At 47.9% G+C, this 21863-nt stretch overlaps 2 protein-coding genes across 3 annotated transcripts in view; one reads left to right on the top strand and one right to left on the bottom strand.

The window, feature by feature from the left end:
* The window catches only part of LOC129028076 (protein cornichon homolog 3), a 126575-nt gene extending 106849 nt beyond the window's left edge, over window positions 1–19726 (top strand). For both annotated transcript variants that reach the window (XM_054474219.2, XM_054474230.2), the window contains exons 4-6: window positions 9630–9742; window positions 13727–13870; window positions 18498–19726. In XM_054474219.2, the coding sequence (XP_054330194.1) occupies window positions 9630–9742; window positions 13727–13870; window positions 18498–18525 (285 nt within the window). In that variant the 3' untranslated portion in view covers window positions 18526–19726. The remainder of the gene's footprint in view (window positions 1–9629; window positions 9743–13726; window positions 13871–18497) is intronic.
* The window catches only part of NVL (nuclear VCP like), a 549783-nt gene that overhangs the window by 505837 nt on the left and 22083 nt on the right, over window positions 1–21863 (bottom strand). The gene's annotated exons all lie outside the window — the stretch shown is intronic.

Here is a 21863-nt window from a genome sequence, read left to right as displayed (position 1 = left end):
TGATGGAACGGAGATTTTCTTTCCAGGACTTAAAGGAAAAAGTGATTGTCTCAAGCCCCTGAATGAAAGGATGGCTCTGAGTGTCCCTTGGGAGCAACTTTGGCCACCACATTCTGCCTTCCATAGTGTAACTCATCCTTTAAATCTCCACTTGAGAGGCCGTCACCTCCAAGGGGCCCTCCTTCATTTCCTCACTCAGAACAATGGTTTCTTCTCTCCTTTCCTCCTGCATTGAGTGCTCCTGTGCTGCCTCGGTTTGTCCTCTGGCTTCCGTGTTTGTTGTTCATAGAGCCTGTGGTAAACCTGTTCATTTACATTGAGTCTCCCCAGCTGGATGGCTTTGCATTCACCACCTAGTAAGTGCTTCTAATAAATATTTGCTGAATGAGTGTGAAAATGGGGCTCTCCAGCACCGGAACAAGGCTTGTTGAACCCTTAACCCCACTGCCCTCCTCATTTTGAGAGGACAGGTGAGTGCCTGTCCTCTCAAACCATCTGAGTCTTTGCCTGATCACTCCCTATAGTCTGGGCATGATTTCTACTCCCTTCATCTCTGGCTCAAAGTAAAGAAGAAAAGGAGTGGGAAGCTACAAGTGTTAAGAAGCTCTGAATTGCCAGCAAGTTGTAGGAGAATTTTGTCCCTTAAAATATGTGGTATTATTTGAGAAAGCGCTTTTATTCTCATCTCCTCCCTGAGTGAAATCTTAGGTAGTTCAGTAATTTAACAAGCGTGTGAAGAAACTGTCAGAGGCTTTTGAAATTCAAGTGTGTCTTGATGCTGTATGAAAACAATTATAAAAGGAAGGCTGGGAGGAGTGGGCAGAGCACGGCTGGAGTCCAAAGGTTTGGTCCTAAAAGGAAGCTGTCCCCTTACAGATCTATAAAGTGTCCATTGAGACACCAGGAGGGCCAGAGACAGGTGGAAGGAGCTTGTGAGGCTGAATGAAGAGGTGGCCTGTGGAGGGTGGAAAGAATCTGGCCAGAACTGGAGTGGGGATTCTGGAGGTGGAAGGATGCTGGAGAGCTCACCTCCATCCCAGGAATATGCCAAAGCCAACGCCCCAAGACTAGAGACCACCAGCTGCAGGGCTGCAGGACCCCGGGGAGCCTCAGGGGTGCTCTCCCACGGGGTGGTGTGTGGGAGAGCCAGGAGCCAGAGACAACTGCTTTTGACTGCAAATGCTGGTTGCCCAGACTTGAGCCCCTGAAGCAGTAGTTAGTGAGCAGGGCTGTGTGTGCACAGGACCCTCATGATGTGGGCGAAGACCCACAGCCTCTGGGAGGGTTGGGTGGGAGGAGGCCTCATACCAGGGGTTTTAAAAAAGAAGCATCTGCCTCGTGTGCTCTTCAGATGGGATTGGGCATATTCCAGGTGTTATGGCCCGGCGACCCTTGTACGCTCTTCATACCTTGGGTCTATGAATCTCAGCTCAAGTGTTTAACAAAATCACCTGGAATGCTCTGAAAAATGCGGATTCTTGACCCAGAGAGTCTATCTAAAGAGTCTAGAGTGGAACCTGGAAATCTGCATTTGTAACAAGTGCCCTAGGCAATTTGGATGCAGGTGGCTGGGGGACCGTATTTTGGGAATCAGTGCTGGGCAGCCACTTCTCAAACTTTCATGTGCATGTAAGTCATCGGGGATTTTGTTACACTGCAGGCTTTGATTCAGTAGGTCTGGGATGGGGCCAAAATTCTGCATTTCTAACAAGCTCCCAGGAGAAACTGGATGCTGGCGCAGGGACCACACTTTGAGGAGCAGGGTTCTCAGTGGCTTACATGGGACCTTGTTAGAAAGGGGGACTCTTAGGCCCCACTCAGATCTACTGTATCTGAAACTTGGGGGGAGTGCAGTCAGCAATCTGGGTTTTAGCAAAAGCTCCAGGGGATTCTAAAGTACCATGAAGTTTGAGAACCACTGCTAAAAGATGGGGAAGCTTAAAGAAATGGGTGGGAGGCAGGGTGGGAACGGCCAGGCTGTAGAGCAGGGCACTAGGCCCAGTCAGTCACCTCCTGCCTTGGTTTCCTACTCCTCCAGAAACAAGCTGAGACCCGTGAATTCTGATGGAAGAAGGCTTCTTCCTCATGGTGTTGTGCATACATGCTTTTCCTCTTGGATCAAAGCGGGAGAATTTCCCCAGTCGACTGGCTGGGATCTGTAATTTATGCAGGATGGTTGGGCTGCATCCCCTGCACAGGGTACATCTGGCGGTGAGGGCCCCAAGGGAAATGACAGTGGGGCTAGAGGTGCCTGAGCCAGTCAGTGTCAGTCAGGCTGGAAGCTGGTCCCCAACGAGCAGTGAGGACAAGAAGGGTCAGGCAGCTCCCAGGGTGCTGGGCAGGGCAAGAGCGGAGCCTGGAGCAGTCCACGAAGACAGTGTCTGGAGCATGTGTGGCCGGTTACAGATGTGTCAGGCACAGCTAAGTCCCAACAGGGGCCTCTGGGCCATCACACCCTGGGTGGCCAGGAGCAGTGGGCAGCAGGGGTGCTGGTTTTAACCCTCCTTCTCTCTCTGTGCCTTTTCCTCCCTGTGCTGCCTTCTCTCAGTGCAGAGGTGGAAATGAGTCCAAGTGGGTGCCAAGAAGCAACAGGAACATCCACAGTGTGGATTACATGTGCTCAAGGAGGGTAAGCGAAGAAAACATAGGGAGAAACCAGAGGCCCCATGGGATGGAAAAGTGGAAGGCCTGGAGAGAAAGCCCCTCTGGGGCTGGAAGCAGCCTGTCACTCCTCTGCCCTTCATGCCGTCACTGACCACTGGGCCTCCCCAGGCCAGGAGGAAAATTCTTCTGTCTTCAGGTCCTGGGTCACTCAGGAGGGCAACCGTCTCTTGCTTTCTCTAACTTATTTTCCTTCGTGTTCCTGGTGCAGGCCCATGGGGACAATAATCTGCCACTGGTTTCCCTTGAATAGTGGCCCAGGCCCCAGTGGTCAGCCATGAGGGTCCAATTCTGGCCATGGAAGGCCAAGATCAAAGCAATACTTGGTCCAGGCATTTAGGAGAGCTGCTAACAGCAAAGGGCTCTGAGTCACATCCACAGTTCCTGGTGTACATAAAATCAGTAGGTGTCATATTAATTTTATGGTGACTTTTTAAATTATTCTAGGACCAGACATGGTGGTTCACGCCTGTAATCCCCACAGTTTGGGAGGCTGAGGTAGGAGGATCACTTGAGCCCAGGAGTTGAAGACTAGCCTGGGAAACATAGACCACATCTCTTAACAAAAAAATTAAAAAAAATGTTAAATAAGATTATCATTCTAGACTAGGTGATTCTGTGTTAAGTTGCTTATGTAGCAGAGCCTTTGTCTTATGGCTTAAAACTATTTAATAAACTTTGATGCAAATTCCAGGAGGTCAAAATATTTAATATGCCAGCACCAACAAATAGGGAACACTCAAGTCGACCCAACCCAAGTCCCAGCTGGCGGAGTGTTCCTACTGTATCGTGCCATTTGAGGTTGGGTGCTAGTCCCTGACACAGCAGGGCCTACGGGGCTGGGCAGCCCTCCTGGATGCCCAGGCTGGTGCAGGCGGTCCAAAGACGACCTTCATCCAGAGTGATTAAAGAGCATGTGGCCTCCTGAGAGCAAAGGGGCCCAGAATGTGGTTTCCTGACAGTGCTTGGAGATACTCACGTGCATGATATTCATTTGGGAACAAATGGAGAATGATCTCCATGCTGGGAATATTGACTTCGTCCTGGGCATCCCAGAGGGATCCTCTGTTTTAGGGCCAGTTTAGTATGGGCTGAGGAATCAAATAGAAGATATATTATCTTTTTCTCCACACTCATTGGCTCCTGGGGCAAATAAACCTTAGGGCAGACACACAGAACTGGATTATTGCTGTTGAAAACAGGCAAGGACTGAGGTTTTTTATGATTTGAGAGGCAGGCTGTTGAAACAGCCCTTGGTTTCTCTTCCTACTTGAGGAAGCTGGAGCTTGGTTCAATCAGAGGGAGTCAGGAGACTGAATCGAAAAATCAGGAAACCAACTTTGGTTCTGGTCATTTCATTGCCTTTCACAGTAAGAGCAACAAGTTATCCACCTGAGAATGGTCATCATCTAGTGTATGATTATTAAAAATAATAATGACCGGCCAGGCATGGTGGCTCATGCCTGTAATCCCAGCACTTTGGGATGCTGAAGCGGGTGGATCACGAGGGCAGGAGTTGAAGACCAGCCTGGTCAACATAGCAAAACCCCAATCTCTACTAAAAATACAAAAATTAGCCAGGCATGATGGCACATGCCTGCAGTACCAGCTACTCGGGAGGCTGAAGCAGGAGAATCACTTGAACCTGGGAGGTGGAGGTTGCAGTGAGCCGAGATTGTGCTACTGCACTGCAGCTTGGGTGACAGAGCAAGACTCTATCTCAGAAAAAATAATAATGATAATAATGATTATGACACAATAGTGGTGTCGTCTTTTGCTGGAGGCTTCTTCACTTTTGAGAGCACTGTCATTCATAGTATATCCTGTGTCCCTGGCTGGTAGGTATGGCATTTTACAGATGGGGAAAGTAAGACTCAGCATGGGTAGCTGCTTTTCTAAATAGCACACAGTTGAGTATTATATAACTGTAGGAATTTATATAATGCTTTGAGACACTGGGCTAATATATTGAGACTTATGGGATTACAGCTGTAAAGCTTGTTGTCTGAGTTGACAAGGGCATTCAGAGATGGGTGGAGACTCAGAGTCTCACAGCTTCCACTCTCTGCAAGATAAACTCAGCGCCAGGAGCTTCCCTGTGGCTTCCATAGTTGTGACTTTTAATGTGTTTGGTCCCAGGCATGCTGACACCAGCCCCTCAGAAATCCTGTGCCCTTGGAAGGCATGATGAGAGCCAGGAACAGACAGATCTCCAACAACAGGGGTGCTTGCTGCCTCTCCATCTCCCTCATCTTCTCCCTTCTCCTGATCTTAGGGAATCCCTTTTCTCCACTAGGAACATTATTCACTTGCTTCAACTCCAAGCATCCCCTTTCTACTTCTTTTCCTTTGGGGGTAAGAAGAATCTCTCCCACAACCCCTGATGCCCCTCTCCACCACAGTAGTGAAAATAAGACAGGACTTGGCACATGATTCCATTGTTTTCATAATCTATAAAGGGTACCAACCAGCTGCAGGTCATTGATAGGACAAAACAGCAAACAAATGGATACATGAATGAATGAGAGGATTCATAACTAGAAATAAAATATTTAGAATGCAGACAAGTAAAATTCCTGGAAAAACAAGATTGTGGACAACAGCTTAGAGTGAGCATGGCATATACTGCTCTGTTGGATGGAGGGCACATGTGTACAGGGATGGAAACCTGCTAGAAGGTTCTTGCACCAGCCTGGAGAGGAGGTCCAGGGGCAGGATAAATAAAAAGGAAGGAACAAATGCAAGTGGCTGTGAAGAAGCAAGATTTGGAAACAGACTCATATGGAGACTGATGAGAAGAAGGAGTCAGAGATGGTATGGTTAGTAGAAGTTGAAAATTTAGGAGATAAAGTTTGCAGGTACTGGCAGGAATGTGAATTTTAGCACAAAGTGGTTGTGGGATATCCAGGTGGAAATGTTTGCCAGCAAATGAAAATTGACTATTAGCATCTGGGCAGGAAGTCAGGACAGGTGGAATAAAGTTAGCATTTACACAGTCCTTACTGGTTATCATTAATGTCCTTTAATAAGGGCCCTTTGATGTGGCCTTGTTGAGGAGCCACCCCAGACCAGTGACTTCCATCTCTCTATGCTTTTGCTTTCACTGTTCCACTTCTAGGATGCCGACCTCCAGTTCCCATACGTGATTAAGTGTTACTCGACCTTTCCAACTTCCCTTTGATCACAAACCTTCCATGATCCCCGTGGTTGGAATGAATTGCAGTCTTTCAGTAATCCCATAATACTTATATTGAGATTTAGGATTTATGACTCTAGAAAGCAGGGTAATAATACATGGCAATTCAATAGGCTGTGGCTTGCATGAAACAGTTTCTCCATTTGTTGAGTGAAAGAATGAGATTGGCACCATTCAACAGCTTCTCTTATTAAAAAAAAAAGTGTTTTCCAAAGCTAAGGGATGACTCAGGGTCATGGGGCTGTGGTGAGTGCTTGCATCAGCATCTCTGTATTTTGCTTGGAAGCTTTAGGGGTGGTCTTTGTATAACAGACACTCTCAGAGTTGGGAGGGAACTCCTGGTCTGACTGCCCACACAAATGAATGAGCATTATGCCTGCCTGGTGGTTATTCAGCCCCTGCCCGAGCATATCCAGTGACAGGGGAGCTGTGTCCTGCCAGCCTCGATGGCTTGTTAAGGAAGGGCTAAGTGGATGGTTGGGGGAGGATAAAGAGTGAAGAACACAACTTTGCTTTTCCCATTGATTACTCAGTCTGGGGCTTGCTGACGGTATCATATGAGATAGGTTAAATCATGCTATGGCAAAAAAACAACAACACTCAACTCTTGGCAGCTTAAAACAACACAAGTTTCTTTACTGCTCACACTCTAGTCCATCATGAGTTGCCTGGGGGCCTCTTTCCTTACTTGTGGCTTCAGGATGATGGAGTACCCACCATCCTAAATGCTTTTTGCTTTGTCAGAGGAAAAGGAAAAGAGACTCTGGAGAATTTTGTATCAGCCGTTAAGTGGTCTGGCCTTCTCTCCACATCACTTCTGCCCACAGCCCATCAGCAGCCCCAACCCCTGAGAGCTGGAAAATGAGACCTTACCACCTTCCAGAAGGCTGAGTGCTGGGTGTGAGTGGAGGCAGCCGTAATGGCTATGGTGCAGGCCTCATGCAAATGGCCTGGCTGATTTCCATTTGGTCTAGAAGGAAGAGGTTCCTTACCTCTTCCATATCATTGTGACAAGAAGCAGCTGGGGAAGTAGGCAAGGATCAGTATGTGTATCAAAAGGTCACTGTCACTCCTAAAAGTCTCTGGATTAATTGGAGGAGCCTCTTCTACTTGTAAAGATCCTGTTCAGTGTTCTAGGCAGTAAGAGGTCATCTAGAGAAGCCACCTGAAATGGCAGAATAAATTCTTCAGCTTTTTTCCCAACCTCCAAAAGGCTGGAGACCTCCGTGACTAGCTGGCCTGCATTAAGCAGTTTTCCTCTACATGGAGACAGTGATAAATCCTCCCTGCTTGGAAGGTTGCAGCCTCCACAATAAATCAAGCCCCAAAGAGAGAAGAAGCAGTGGTGATTAAGAGTGGGACCTGAAATCCAAAGTGTAATCAGTCCGAGATTTGTCATTGGAATTGGAGATGGAGATGGAGAAATAATGGATGATTCAGGCCCACGGTGGCTGTCTCTAAACATGTTAATTGCCTCAGCTTAAGTGGCTGAAACTGATGATTAGAAAATGTAGAGATGTGCACAGCAGAACTCACAGCCACTGCCTCCCGGGGCTGGCGCACCCAGCTCTGAGAAAGTGGGCTTTCTCTTTGAATGGGAGGGGGTAGGGTGATGCCTTGGCTGGGGGTAGATAGGGTTGGTTAGCACAGCTCTGAGGTCCTGTAAGGAGATACAATAGGGACATGGCGTGCCCCTTCCTGCCAGGTGGTTGAGATTCACAGGGGCTGGTGGTACCCGCTTCACCCACAAAGGGTCACCACCTCTGGAATGATGGCTCCTTTGCTCTGATTCCTCAGGTGACTGCCTGAGAAGTCTAAGATGAGGGTTAATGCAATTCATCTACACTGGACTTTGAGAATAAAGAAGGTGCCCCATAGTTACAAAATGTCTTACACGTGTGCTGTGCATGTCTTTATTTTTAATGTGTGCGTATGTGTTTCTCCCTCTGTGTCTGCCATCTGGGGTAGTTAGCTCATCTAACTAAATTGAGAGACCAAAGTCATGGTCCATACCCAAATGGGATGGTTTGAGGGAGTTTGTTCTCCACCCAAAGAAATCTTAGTTTCTAACCACAGGCTGCATATCTAATGCCAGCCAGCCATGTTGTAAACATATGCTCTTGGTCAGTTCAGTGCACTTTACCACGTATTTGTTAAGTCTCTCCTAACTGCCATGCATTGTACAAAGGCGCTTTGCAAATGGAAATGAGAAAAGAATAGACGTTGGCTAAGATGGCTTGCAGAATGCTGGACAGAGGAGTCTATCTGTATTGGAAGATGGGAAGAGGATGATGACTCCACAATGGATAGATTATGGAAAGTACCCCTGGGAGGGGGTCAGAAAACATACTGTGGGGCCCAGAGGTACAGGGGAGGGTGGAGGAACAAGGGAGGGTGGGCAGAGCTCCCGATAGAAAGTGTCATTTGAGGCTGGGGACGGTGGCTCATACCTGTAATCCCAGCACTTTGGGAGGCCGAGGTGGGCAGATCACCTCAGGTCAGGAGTTCAAGACCAATCTACATGGTGAAACATGGTGAACATGGTGAAACCCCCTTTCTACTGAAAAATGTGAAAATTAGCTGGGCGTGGTAGCAGGCGCCTGTAATGCCGGCTACTTGGGAGGCTGAGGCAGGAGAATTGCTTGAACCCAGGAGGCGGGGGTTAGAGTGAGCCAAGATCTCACCACTGTACTCCAGCCTGGGCAACAGAGAAAGACTATGTCTCCAAAAAAAAAAAAAAAAAAAAAGTAAGTGGCATTTGAGATGGGCCTTGAAGGATGTTTCAAAAGATTTTGATGGGAAGATCAAAGTATTCATGATAGCCTAAACAATACAAAGTATATTTATATATGACATAAATAAATATATTTAGTAATATATATCTATATCTCCCTATATAACTGGGTAAAATGGTGCATTTATATCTGTAGCCTTCCCTACTGCTGGTCTAGGTGCCAAATTTCTTCCTTACAGTTACCCTTTAGCTTACAACTTGGATTTCTGATAAAATGAAAGTACCCTTGGGAGCAGCTTTTCGATGATTTTAAGCTCCTTTCACCCATTTATACCAGGGTGGCTGGATTGGAGGTGGGAGAGCTTAGTCTTCCTGCTGGTCACACTTCCCACCATCAGGTCTTTCTCGGTCAGGATCAGTTTCTTCCCTTTTCCCCCAGAGGCTACACTGTCCCTCTTCATCATTGCTAATTGTTGTTTTTCTTTCGTTCCTCTTGCTCCATCCACCATCAGGCAAAATGCCACTGCCCCCTGAGGCTGGCCATTTTTTCCTGACCCTCCTATATTTGTGATAAATGTACATATTCACTTTAGGTTTGTGAGTTACTATAGGAGGATACACAGGGGCCAGAAAAACAAGAGCGGGGCAGTTGTGGATTCATTAGAAACCCTTGCAGTATTTCTCCTAGTGGTCCTGCCTTGGGTCAGATGACACATGGGCTGGACCAGCTCTTCCAGTCTTCCCAGTGGCCACCCATGGGTGACCCCTAGGAGCAAGCGTGGTATTCTATTAATAGTAAGTAGTGCACTGAGGATTTGTGTCATTTGGATTTGGGTATAATAAAAAGAGGAGTGCCATAAAAAGAAGAACTTACCAGAAATGGATCTGTGTTGGGGCAGTGGCTCTATGTTGCTGCAGGGAGGGCCTTTGTGTCAACCGCCTGTGAGAGGCAGTGTCCAGGCAGAAGTCAGCTGCCATAGGAGCAGGAGTGGCGTTTTCCTCCTCTAACTCAGGGCTGTGTCTCTGCTCCCTCTTCAGCTGGTGCTGCCAGAATACTCCATCCATAGCCTCTTCTGCATTATGTTCCTGTGTGCGCAAGAGTGGCTCACGCTGGGGCTGAATGTCCCTCTACTTTTCTATCACTTCTGGAGGTAAGTCAGACTGGGACTGGTCTATCCTTTGTCTTTTCTGCCAGGGAAGCCTGCTCTCCAGTGATGATGTCACCCAAATAGACAGCTTCTAGTGCCTTCCAATCATCCCTTCCTTTCTGGGTCTCTCTCTTTAAAGCCTGTTCCCAAACTGCTCTTAGGCAGCAGGTCCAATAAAGAAAGGCCCTTTTTGTTGGTTTCATTAGCCACAACCCCATCCCTTGTAGGTCAGTGTTAAAAGCATCTATAGTTGCATTCACAACAGCCAAAGAGTGGAACCAACCCAAATGCCCATCAGCTGATAAATGGAGAAACAAAATATGATCTATCCATACAATGGAATATTATTTGTCAATAAAAAGAAATGAAGCACTGATACATGCTATAACATGGAGCCCTAAAGAAAGTATCAGTGAAAAAAGCCAGACACAAAAGGCCACAGATTTCATGATTCTATTGATATGAAATGTCCAGGATAGGCAAATCTATAGACAGAAAGTAAATTCATGGCTGCCAGGGGCTGGGAGGGAATGAGAATAGGGAATGACTGCTAATGGGTCAAACGTTTTCTTTTTAGGGTGATGAAAATGTTCTGAAATTAGATAGTCATGATGATTACACAACTCTATGAATATACTAAAAACCACTGAATTGTACAGTTGTACACTTTAAAAGGGTGACTTTTATGGTATGTAAATTATATCTTAATAAAAAAAAAAGCACCTACCAGATGGGCTGGATTTTCTGGGACAGTTATAATTTCATAGATTCTATTCCCTGCTAAGACCGTGCGTCAGATCATGTGATTTTTGGCTTTTTGTAAAATAGAGTCACCATATGGACACAGGAGGCAGAGGTGGGGGAATATCAAAATAGTAGAGAAGGTATTTGTGCAGATAAGTTGCCTGCCCTTGACCCTTTGCTGCCAGAGCATTGGACCCCAAAGTGTTTTATCATTTTTATTGTACCATAAAATCTGGCTTGAATTTAGCCACACCTAAGACATGCATTCCTTCATTCAGAAAACATACGGGATACATACTACACACCAGGCATTGTGAGGGATTTCATGTTAAGTGTAAAGCAAAACTTTTACCCTTAAGGAACGTACATCCTAGTGGTGGAGGGAAATATGTTCTTAACAGACATATGAGGAATACTGGTAGGAGCATAGAGAAAGAAGCACTGAAATTAGACTCAAGAGTGACATTGGAAAAGCACATTCCAGGGCGAGGGCCCAGCATGTGCAAAGACCCAGAGTTAAGAGAGCACTTGTTGTGTTTGGGAAACAGTAGTTGTTCAGTGAGGTTGGATGGAGGGTTCTTGGAGGGAAATAAGAAGAGATAGGGTTGGCAGGCAGCTGAGAGTATGGTATGGAGGGCCTGAAATGATTTGATGGGGAAGGTGGAATTCATTTATTCTCTAGGTAATGGAAAATGATCAGAAGCTTTAGAAGAAGACGATGGCATTACCTGATCTGATTTTTAGGAAGGTAGCCTGGGAAGCAGTGTAAAGGATGGCTTAGAGGGTGAAATATTGAGGATGAAATCCAACGAGGGGGTTACGATGGGAACTTTAGGTGGAGAGGTGAGACAGCCTCGACCCAGGTAGTGGGAGTCAGAATGGTGAGAGAACAAGAGAACCTGTGGAGGTGAACTGGATAGGCCTTGGCCCGTAACTGGGTGCAGGTGAGGGAGAGGAAGCCTCCAGGCTGGGTTGCCGGGAGGTCGATGGTGCCATTGACCAGGGCCAGCAGGGTAGAAAAAAATCTCAGGTTTAGGGAGGAAGGAAAAAGATTCGGTTACATCGAGAAGCCTCACTTTAAGTAAAGGCAATCTGCTCTCATCTGAATTAGAGAGAAGTCAAATAGAAGATCCAGGATTCACAACAACCAAGTGAGCTGGGTTTCATTTTCTGTGTTTGATACATGGGGACACAGAGACTCACAAAGGTTAAGTCAACTTAACCTGTCTTGCTCAGCTCAGACGTGGCAGGGCTGAGGTTACGCCCCACCTCTGTACGAATTCCAGTCTGAGTCCCTGCCACCTGACACACTGCCCCAGGGGCTGGCCCTTCTCCCCCAGGAAAGGAGTTCGTCCCAAGGTCCTTCAAGTAGGGGGCTGTCAAGGCAGGGTATCAGAAATGTGATTAATGGACAAAACATCGATCAGGGCACTGCTTCGTGGGGCTAGCGCTTGTCCAAAATGGAGGAAAAGGAGAGGCAGCCAGTGTCCGTAGACTTGGAAAGTTGATCTCTATGGAGGAAGGGAGGGGCTGTAATCTCCTTGCCAATAGGGACTTTGTCTTACCTTTTTTCTGAATCCCTGACAGGATCTAGTCTAGTTCCTGGCAATTAGTAAGTTCTCAGAACATGAAAGAAAAAAAAGAATGAGGAGGGGAGGAGTCCTTTAAAAATCAGAGCCCTTGTACACCCTTTATCCCCCTTTTCACTCCCTCTCCTTCCCAACAGGTCCAGACCAGTGACGTTTCACATACAGAGAAAGTCCCCTCCTGCTCTGGCTCTTAGTTTGCTTAAAGGAAATAGAACTGTCTGCTGTTGACTCAGTACCTGTTCTTCCCAGGTTATTTGCATACATCACCTCACGTAATGGTCACAACAGCCCTTTGCAGTGGGCAATTCCATCCCCATTTCACAGATGAGAAAGTTGAGGCTCAGATGGGTTAATGACTGACCCAAGGAAAGTCAGTGTGGTGACTGGTGACTGGCAGGGCCTTTGCTCTTTCCATGGAGCCACATGGCCACCCTGCCCTTCTGCCTCTACTTAATGAGGTCACCTGGGAATAAAACCGCAGTGACAGCAAATAGCTTTTGAGATCGGCTCCCAGGAAGAGGAGAGATGAGTGGCCTGGAGGGCTGTGAGCTGGCAGTTGTCATCGAATCTGGCTTGTGATTTCTTTTCAGCACAGTGTCGGTGACAGATAACGTCAGTGCAATTCTCTGAAGGGGAAGGAGGAGGGAGCTGAGATGCCGGATCTGCGAGTTGCCACATTGCAGGATGTTCTTCAAAGCCAGTGTGATTAATCTCCCGGTTGGAGCCCTCTCCCTGGGCCCTTTACCACCGTTGAGAACCACTGTCTGTCCAGAACCCAGGGAAGCCATTTATTTGCACTTCTGGCCTCTGGGTGGCTTTACCAGAATGACTGAAAAAGGAACTCACTGAGAGATTCCAGTTGGACTTTGTTCTTGGGCTCGGCAGGAGGCTGTGGCCAGGTCCCTGGGGGCAGTGTCCTGGGGGCAGTGACCACTTCCCAAGGGACTCAGGAGGCTCAGACTCCTGCCCCAGGTCTCACCAAGCCTGACGGCTCCCCTCCTCAAGGGCTGTGGCCAGGTGAGCCTGGGGAACGTAGTATTTTGAAGTACACACAGTTCGCATTAGCTGCTCCCCCTCCTCCTCTTTCCCACCTACGTTCTACTCACCCAGCTGCCGTCTGGGGCCCACTCTCTCCCGACAGATGGCTGATGTTCTTTTTGAGTTCTAGGTCCCACTATCAAGAAGGAAAGCACCTGTAAACTGCTCTACACTCAAGTGAGAATAGGATGTCCCAAAGTATTCAGGATTTTCAGTAAGGGTCTGTGTAAAGTAGTTTTAGGGTAGAATGGAGGTATGGTGGTGTCCCAGCAGTGGTGGTATAGCCCCGTACCTCTGCCTGCACTTGTCCTGAGAGGCGGCTCTTCCTCAGACTCCCAGGCAACGCCAGGTGACACATTTCCCCTTCTATTGGAGCAGCTTTGTATATGGGTGAAATTGCCATGATGCCAGTGGATCGGAGTATTTGGGGATTTACTACCTGCTGGAAGATAGTGGCTGAGCCACTCTTCAGTGGCGCTTCAACTGTGATTTGGGCAGAAGGCAGGCAATTGCTTGGCAGGGATTGCTCAACAGAAGCCCTGCATCAGAAGGGCTTGCCCAGGTGACGCCAGAAGTACCAGGACCTCAGAGACAATGATGTCCTCTCTCCCTGCAGGTATTTCCACTGTCCGGCAGATAGCTCAGAACTAGCCTACGACCCACCGGTGGTCATGAATGCCGACACTTTGAGTTACTGTCAGAAGGAGGCCTGGTGTAAGCTGGCCTTCTATCTCCTCTCCTTCTTCTACTACCTTTACTGGTGAGTATCTGCCCCTCCTGGTGGTTTTGACTCCTGCAGCAAAAGGAAGAGAATTTCAGGCTGGCCTCTGGGAGGGGGCCTTTGGGAGATGGCGTGCGAGGGTGGGAGTCATGGCCAGTCGGGTGTGGTCCCAGCTGTCTGACTCTGGCTCAGGAGCAAGGGCTTCTGTATAAACAAGGGGGCAGGAGATCCTGCAGGAGGCCTTGCCTGCTGATTGGCACATCCTTAGGGCCACGCAGTGAAAACACCCTCTCAACATCCCTTTGGAGATAACTGGTGAAGTGCAGTTGGCTACTCCTTCTTCCCTATAGGGCTTCCTGCCTCTCACAACTCTGCAGCTCAGCCCAGCAGGTTGCCTGTGGCCACAGGGGCTCGGGCTCATCCTCACTGTCCCTTGCCCCGTGGCCTGTTTGCAAGGATTCTTGGGAACCATAACAGAGGCCCCAAACTCCCCTCCCCAGCCCCACAGCGGCTGTCACGGTTCATAAAGTGGCATTTTGGGTCGCTAAATGCTTCATTTACAGTTTTCCCAATATTACATAACACCATTCCAATTAAGAAAAACCTGCTGACTTTGCAGTCCCGTTTCAGGAGTCTCCCCTCTTTTCACCTCTCCGCTCAGAACATCCTAACTAAGCAGATAGCTATAAACAGACCGTCTTGTGGTTTGACACCCCAGAGAGTGCCTTTTCCGCAGATGTCTCCTCCTTCCTGCTCGTCTTTGGCTCATCTCTGGGGACTCTCACCTGTCACTTGTGATTCCATCATTACCTGTGGCAGGGCCATGGTGATCTCCAAACCTCCTGGTGATGTCTTCAAAAGGGCATGGTTGACAGCAGCCAGGTGAAGAGGAGAAAGGGTCGGGATGCTGGACTGCACACCACCCCTAGGTTTGGATTGGGCTGTGGCAGGCCAGAATGTGGCTGCATTTGTCCAGCATTTTTTATTTTTTATTTATTTTTAAATTTTTATTTAAAGATGGGGTCTCACTGTTTTGCCCAGGCTGGAGTGCAGTGGTGCCATCACTGCTTACTGCAGCCTTGAACTCGGCTCAAGTGATTCTCCCACCTTAACCTGAGTAGCTGGGACTGCAGGTGTGTGTCACCATGCCCGGCTAATTTTTTTTTTTTTTAATTTTAAAATTTTTTGTAGAGATGGGGTTTCACTGTGTTGCCCAGGCACGTCTCGAACTCTTGGGCCCAAGTGACCCTTCTGCCTCAGCCTCCCAAAGTTCTGACATTTAAAGATGAGCCAGGCTTTGTGCTCAGAGCTTTGTATGTATTGCTCAATTTATAGGATAAATACTATCCTCACTCACATATGAAAAATGAACTGAATCTGAGAAGTTAGATAATTTTCCTGAATTCCAGCTAATAGTGTCACAGCTGTAAGTAGTACATCTTGAGTCCGATTTCAAAGACTGAACTCCTTTTTCCTTTTTCCTTTTTTCTTTTTTTGAGGGTATCACTCTGTCTCCCAGGCTGGACTACAATGGCAGGATCATAGCTTGCTGCAGCCTTGAACTCCAGGCTCAAGGGATCCTCCTGCCTTAGCCTCCTGAGTAGCTGGAATTATAGGGATGTACCACCATGCTCGGCTAATTCTTGTATTTTTTTGTAGAGACAGGGTTTTGCCATGTTGCCCAGGCTGGTTTTGAACTCCTGGGCTCATGTGGTCTACCCGCCTCAGCCTCCCAAAGTGCCGGGATTACAGGCATGAGCCACCGTGCCCAGTAGCTCTTAACTGCTGGCTATCTTAGAAAACCTCTAGAAAAGTCTTTATCAAACTGCGGGGTAAGGAAAGGAGGAAGGTGTGCTTTTTAAAAATGCAGATTCCTGGGCTTATAGCTACCTATTCAAACTTTCCAGGGCTGGGCTCTGCGTTTTAAACAAGCTCTCTGGACAATCCTGAGGCGCACCTTGGTGGCTCTGGAGCATTCTACTTGGTTCTGCCTTCTCTCCCCTTTACATCCCCAGTGTCCGCAGACTCTGTGGGGTGCTCTGGGTTGTTTACTGCTCCAGTCTGCAGGGAGCCTGACGGTCTTTGAAGCCTCCAGAGATTTCTACGGTGCCCAGTGGGTTCACCTATGTCTTTCTGACTCCAAGTCTGAACTATTTAACAACCAAAGGCTTGTCAGATGGGTTCCTGTCTTGGGAAACCTACAGAGCGTGGACAAAGCCGTTGTGGGCTTAGGGACTTGACACCTTGGAGGTTAGGTTTCTTCCCTGCAGTGTGCTCAACACTGTTTTCTTTGTGGAGCCACAGACTTCCCCTTCTGCTGAGTCATGGGCTGAGTGGCCTGTCCCCAGAGACAGCACTGTCTCTCCTCTAAGCCAACAGAACGAGACCATTGTTTTCATTTGCCCCTGCCCCTTTAGCCTGGGATCCACCTCAGTGTGGATGAAGACAGAGGCGAGACATTCCCTCATTTCAGTTTTGTTGCAGTAACTGCTGGAGCTGAGGCGTCGCGGGGAAGAAGGCATATGAATTCACAGGGAGGGAAGCGGCTGTGTGCGCTCCGCTGCGGGGGTGGGAGGGGGCGGGGTGGGGAGGTCTTGGCAGCTCCTCTCAGTTAGATGGGTGTGATTGTTCTGTAACCGAGTGTGTTCCAGACAGTCTGTTTGACTGTTTGTCCTCTAGTTCATTACTTCAGTTTGGCCCTGCCTTCATGATACATGTGTTAATCGCTTTGTTTCTAAAACAAAATTGGAAACAGTTCCTGCAGCCTCACTGGGACCCTGGGTGGCCGCCACGGGCACGCACATTCTTTGTTGAATCTGGCCCCTTGGTACTCTTTAGGGCTGCTTAAAAGACTCTGTTTCTCCCACCTTAGGAGCTGCCAGCCCCTCAGATCCGGAGCTGGTGGAGAGCACAGCAGCGTCAGCGCAGCCCACCGTGGGAGGGAGGGAAGAGGACTCGTGTATGCAGAGCCATGTCTGAACTGAGCTCAGGGGCTAGAGACCCACACAACAGCAGGGAAGACGGGGTTGATAGTTTATAGTTTGAGCTTCCTGAGGGGCTCCTGAGGACTTTGGAGAGGTTAAGAAATGTGTCTCAGGTCCCTGCTAATCATTAGCAACATCTGGCTTCAGAGCCTGTGCTCTTTCTTCTATCCTGTTTGGACCGCATGGCGCCCATCGCCCCACTTCTCGGGTTGCCTTGTGGACCAGGTGATATTTGAGGATTGTGTTAGAAGAGGACTAGCTAATGCAGATACTAATACTAGCTAGTGAGCCCAGTGTGAACAGTGTCTGCTCTGTAGAAAGACTTTTTTTCAAACCTGAGGTAGTAGGACCACCCTCCTGCGTGGTTATTCTGGATCATGCCTGTCCCTCCTCAGGTTTATTTCTCTCCATCTATGTTATTTATGGTTTACTTGTTCCCTGACACTGGAGACCATGTTGGTTTCATTCACCTCTGCATCTGCAGTGTCCTGGCCCGTGCCTGGCACTCACTGAATCCTCGTGGTTTGTTGTTACAGCTTAGCTGTATGCTTCCTCAAGGCAGGAATTGGGGCTGCACACTCACCATTTTCCCCAGCACTGAGAATAGTGTCTGGCATAATGAATGAAAGTGAGTAAACAAAGGTATCCACTTGAGGCTTAGTACTGTCATGCAAAAAGCACTGGCTTTAGAGTTAGAATGTGGCTTTTCCCCCTGCTGTCACTCCTCATCTGGCCCTCAGCTTCCCCAAGTAGAGTAAGTCCCTCTTGCTCCAGGTCTGACCAGTGGTTCTCTGTGTACATGAGGTGTGTGAGGTTCCTGAAGATGGAACTTCAGCTACTCAGAGGAGCTTATTGGGCATCCACAGCTGCATAGGGTTAGAAGTCAAACCTTTTCTTTTCTTTCCTTTGGTTTTACTTCTTAGATGAATCTGTTTGTCTCACTATAATGTGAAAAGATAGTTGGTTTCTTTTTCTGCGAAATAGACAAAGAGGTATATTTTGGTGCAGATCATTCCTCAGCCTTGCAAAATTAACCTGAAGCCCTTACTAAGAGCACAGGGATACATGTCCCCTTCACCCCACTCTTAGTAGTATTGGGGTAATACTTTAGGTCACACACTTTTAATGCATGTTTAATTCCTGGAGTCCATTAAAAATAGGAGGGCCAGGGAGTTACCCAATCAAGAATTCATTGAGTTCCGGTGCCCAGAGGGCTTATGTTCCCACGCTGGCCTTTGCAATAGCGATGATGATCTTTCCCCCACCACTAACGTATTATCCAGCGTCATCTGGGAGCCCCTGGACACAGCCATCACGCAAGCACATGGCAGCTGGTGGCATAAAGAATCCACTGCACCCCCACCTCCACCCCTAGACCTGCCCTGCAATTGCACAAAAAGGAAAACAACATAATAATCATCCTGATGAGAATGATAATAGGCACTTAGAGCACTCACATCTTTTATCCAAGGGATACAATATGCTCTCCCAAAAAATGTTTATTCCAGTGTTGTGGGAAGTAGAAGGGCACAGTAGTGGAGTCGGCGAGATGCTGTAGTGACAGGAATGAGGGAGAAGCCAAGGGGTCTGGCCTCTGGAAGGTCCCTTTCCTGAGGGGCAGCCTGAGTCCTCTGTGGGCTTCTACTAACACCTTCTTCTTTTTTTTTTTTTTTTGCATTCAGCATGATCTACACTTTAGTGAGCTCTTAACGCAAAGACCATGCACGTCATCAGAGACTGAGATGGGAGAGGCCTGAGACGGAGAGGTGTGTTTCTGCTGGTGACTGGAGGAGGGACCAGAATGAGGATATGTGAGAAATAGACCCGGCAGGCAGTCAGACTGAATGGGAGCTGGGATCACGCAGCAGCCGGGAGCTGAGTTAACCCTGCGTGTCTGTGTCACCCTGTTTGTCAATCTTTGGCATTCGAATTCCACACACGGGGTCCTAGAGCCCTTCTGAGCATCAGTGGTGTGGGGGAGTAGGTGACGAAACACTAGACCTTTCCTGAGAGAGAATTGCTGCTTCCTGAATCCACTTCATTGAACAGCACCTTGCAAGTTCACACTGAGTTCCTGGGCCATGGGAGCGGAGGCTGGAAGGCCGCAAGGTGCTTGCTAAGGAACAGAATGACCCAGAGTCAAGGCCAAGTCTGCAGGGACCTGTTGAAAGCCTCAAGAATGTCTTGGCTGCCCAAGACTCTTGTTGCCTTTCTTCCAAGCCGTGGCCACGCCCTTTTTCTCAAATGGGAGGGGCTGGAGGGTGTATGGGATTTGCCTTCAGCTGTAACCAGCCTTGAGCCTGCTGGGCTATTTTCAGCTGAGGAGGGGTGAATGTAGGAAAAATGGATTTTTGAAATGTTTGCAACATGTTCAAGGTGTTAGTTCTCCACCACATAAGTTGTATTCTTCTTTTGCCACCTCAAACCATCACAGAGCCATTAAATGCAAATCAATTGGTCAATGCTAGTCAAAGCTATGTTCTTACAAAAACCCCAGACAGCTCAGAGCTCAGAAAATCCTGTGGAGTGGCTGCTCTGTACCGTGGGCATCCGGCAGCCAGGAAGTGAGACAACATAATTATAACTTCGTTTTATGATGCTGCATCATTTGTACTGTTTAGGTCGACGTGGGGACATCATCTTATTTAGAATTTTCCATTTGGCATTCTCTTTTGGGTGGGAGTTATGCTGGGGGTTGTAAATAATGACAAGGCTGAGATTTTTATGATGTTTAAATTGGGCACAATGATTTTGACCTTATTCCCCAAACTTCTTTTCTTTTCTACTGTTTAACATACACAGGCTATTTATACACGTCCCCAGCTCCCATCTGAAACCTGTGACTCAGGTTTATGAATGGTGTTTGTGTAGCAACACATTGTGTGCTATGTTTATTAAAATGCAGCGACAACTTGAGTGTCTCACTTAACTGGCTCTCTCATTTCAACCGTTACAGCTGAATTTGTCTACATATGGTTGGAAAACTGATAGGAAGAAAAGGCAAATTTTCAAAAAGACATCATGCTGCTAAAAATTCTGTGGAAAACAAAATGCAGACTTTTACTCCGAGGTTTATGGTATAAAACTGGAGAATTTGAGGTGATGATTTTGGGAGAAGGCTTCCTCTTGGCCAGTGCCCTTTCTACCGACTAGGTAATTGTTGTTAGGGATAGAGTTACCTTTCGGCTGCTTGGGCCTGGCTTTGGCTTCATTCCTGAGAAGACTAGTGACCCTCATCCAGAGAGGCAAGCCTTGGATGGCAGGCTGCAGACGCTAATCTAACCACACAGCCGTCCTGCAAATGCAACTGGATGTAGAAGGTAAATGGTCCGTGTTACTTCTCACCATGGAGCTGTTTTGTTTCTATACTCTGCCTCCTTTCAAAAAGATTTGAAGTGGCTCATAATAGGAGACACAAGTACACAAAGACCATTAAAATGGAAGTAGAAATGTCTTTTTTTGTTTTGAGACAGGGTCTCACTCTGTCGCCCAGGCTGGAGTGCAGTAGTGCAGTCATGGCTCTCTGCAGCTTTGACCTTCCCGGGCTCAGGTGATGCTCCCACCTCAGCCTCCCGAGGAGACTACAGGTGCACACCACCATGTATGGCTAATTTTTGTATTTTTTGTAGAGATGGGGTTTTGCCATGTTGCCCAAGGCTGGTCTGAAACTCTTGGGCTCAAGCAGTCTGCTCACCTTCACCTCCCAAAGTGCTGGGATTATAGGCTGAGCCACTGCCACTGGCCTGACAGCTCCTATATTTACGAAAGAGAAACATCCAGATATTTCCCTCCCACAAGTTGTGACTGGGAAATAATTCTCGTGATCTGTTGGGAGTTTCAGTGAATTATCAGTTCCTGGGAGAAGCTAATCATGATGATAAAGATAAGAGTAAAGGGCACAGTTGATGGGGCACGTGCTGTGCGCCAGGCACTGTGTTAAATGCTCACACGGTGACCTCACCCACCCCTCACAGTGATCATGCACAGCAGGTAAACTGTTCTCGTCCCCACGTCACCCGTGAGAGAACTAGGGAGCCTCAGGGAAGGTGAGTCCTCCCTAGGTGAAGTAGCGCAGAACAAGGGCTTGATGCTATGAAGAAGTGGCCAAATAATGACAGTTATAAACCAAGGCACCTGGCAGTGATCTAGATGCTTCATATGCTTTTCCCTGATCCTCATGACAGTACCACAAGGTGGATATGATCTCTCTTTTATAGCTGAGGAAACTGAGAAGAGGAGTCACTTGCAGAGATCCACAGCTAGCGACGGGTATGTCTAGCTGTAGCTGGGATTTAAACCCAAGTCCGCCTCTTCTCACATAATTTTGTTCTTATTGCCCAGTCTCTTATTGTGTATCCCACAGAAGTGACCGAAGGGAAGAAGAGAGGAAAAGCAGGAGAAACTCCTCTGTTTCCCAAAATACAAAGTGAATATTTTCCTTGAGAGACAAAGAGCTCACCTTTCCAAGCACGCGTCAAGGAGAGAGCTTCCCAGTGGGGCAGAGTCATCTCCTGAAGGTGGTGTTGGTGAACTGGTTCCCATTCTTCAGAGAGGTAGAGCTATAGACCTGGTGTGGCTATGCCCAAGGGGTCAGAGGGGAACCTGGAAGAGTCACTTAAAGCTCACTTTTCACTTTGCTAAGGTGGAAGAATAATGGCACCTACCACACTGGCTTTCTATAAAGATTAGATGAGTTCATACCTGCAAATAACTTAGAACAGTACCCTGCGTGTGGTCAGCACACTCACTGTAGAGGGCGAGTCTTCCCTGCCATCTGGGCCAATCCATTGTTGTGTTGCTATAAAGGAATACCCGAGCCTGGGTAATTTATGAAGAAAAGAGATTTACTTGGCTCACAGTTCTGCAGGCTGTACGAGCATGGCTCCTGCCTCTGGTGAGGGCCCCAGGAAGCTTCTAATCATGGTGGAGGACAAAGGGAGAGCAGGCGTGTCACATGGTGAAGAGCAAGAGAGAGAAGGGAGAGGTTTCAGATGCTTAAACAACCAGATCTCATGTGAAATGAGCGAGAGTGCACTCATCCGCAAGGG

The sequence above is a fragment of the Pongo pygmaeus genome, chromosome 1 (genome assembly GCF_028885625.2).
Source record: "Pongo pygmaeus isolate AG05252 chromosome 1, NHGRI_mPonPyg2-v2.0_pri, whole genome shotgun sequence".
Lineage (NCBI taxonomy): Eukaryota > Metazoa > Chordata > Mammalia > Primates > Hominidae > Pongo > Pongo pygmaeus.
Note: the sequence above shows the minus strand (reverse complement) of the source record. Positions and strands in the feature narration are given on the sequence as shown.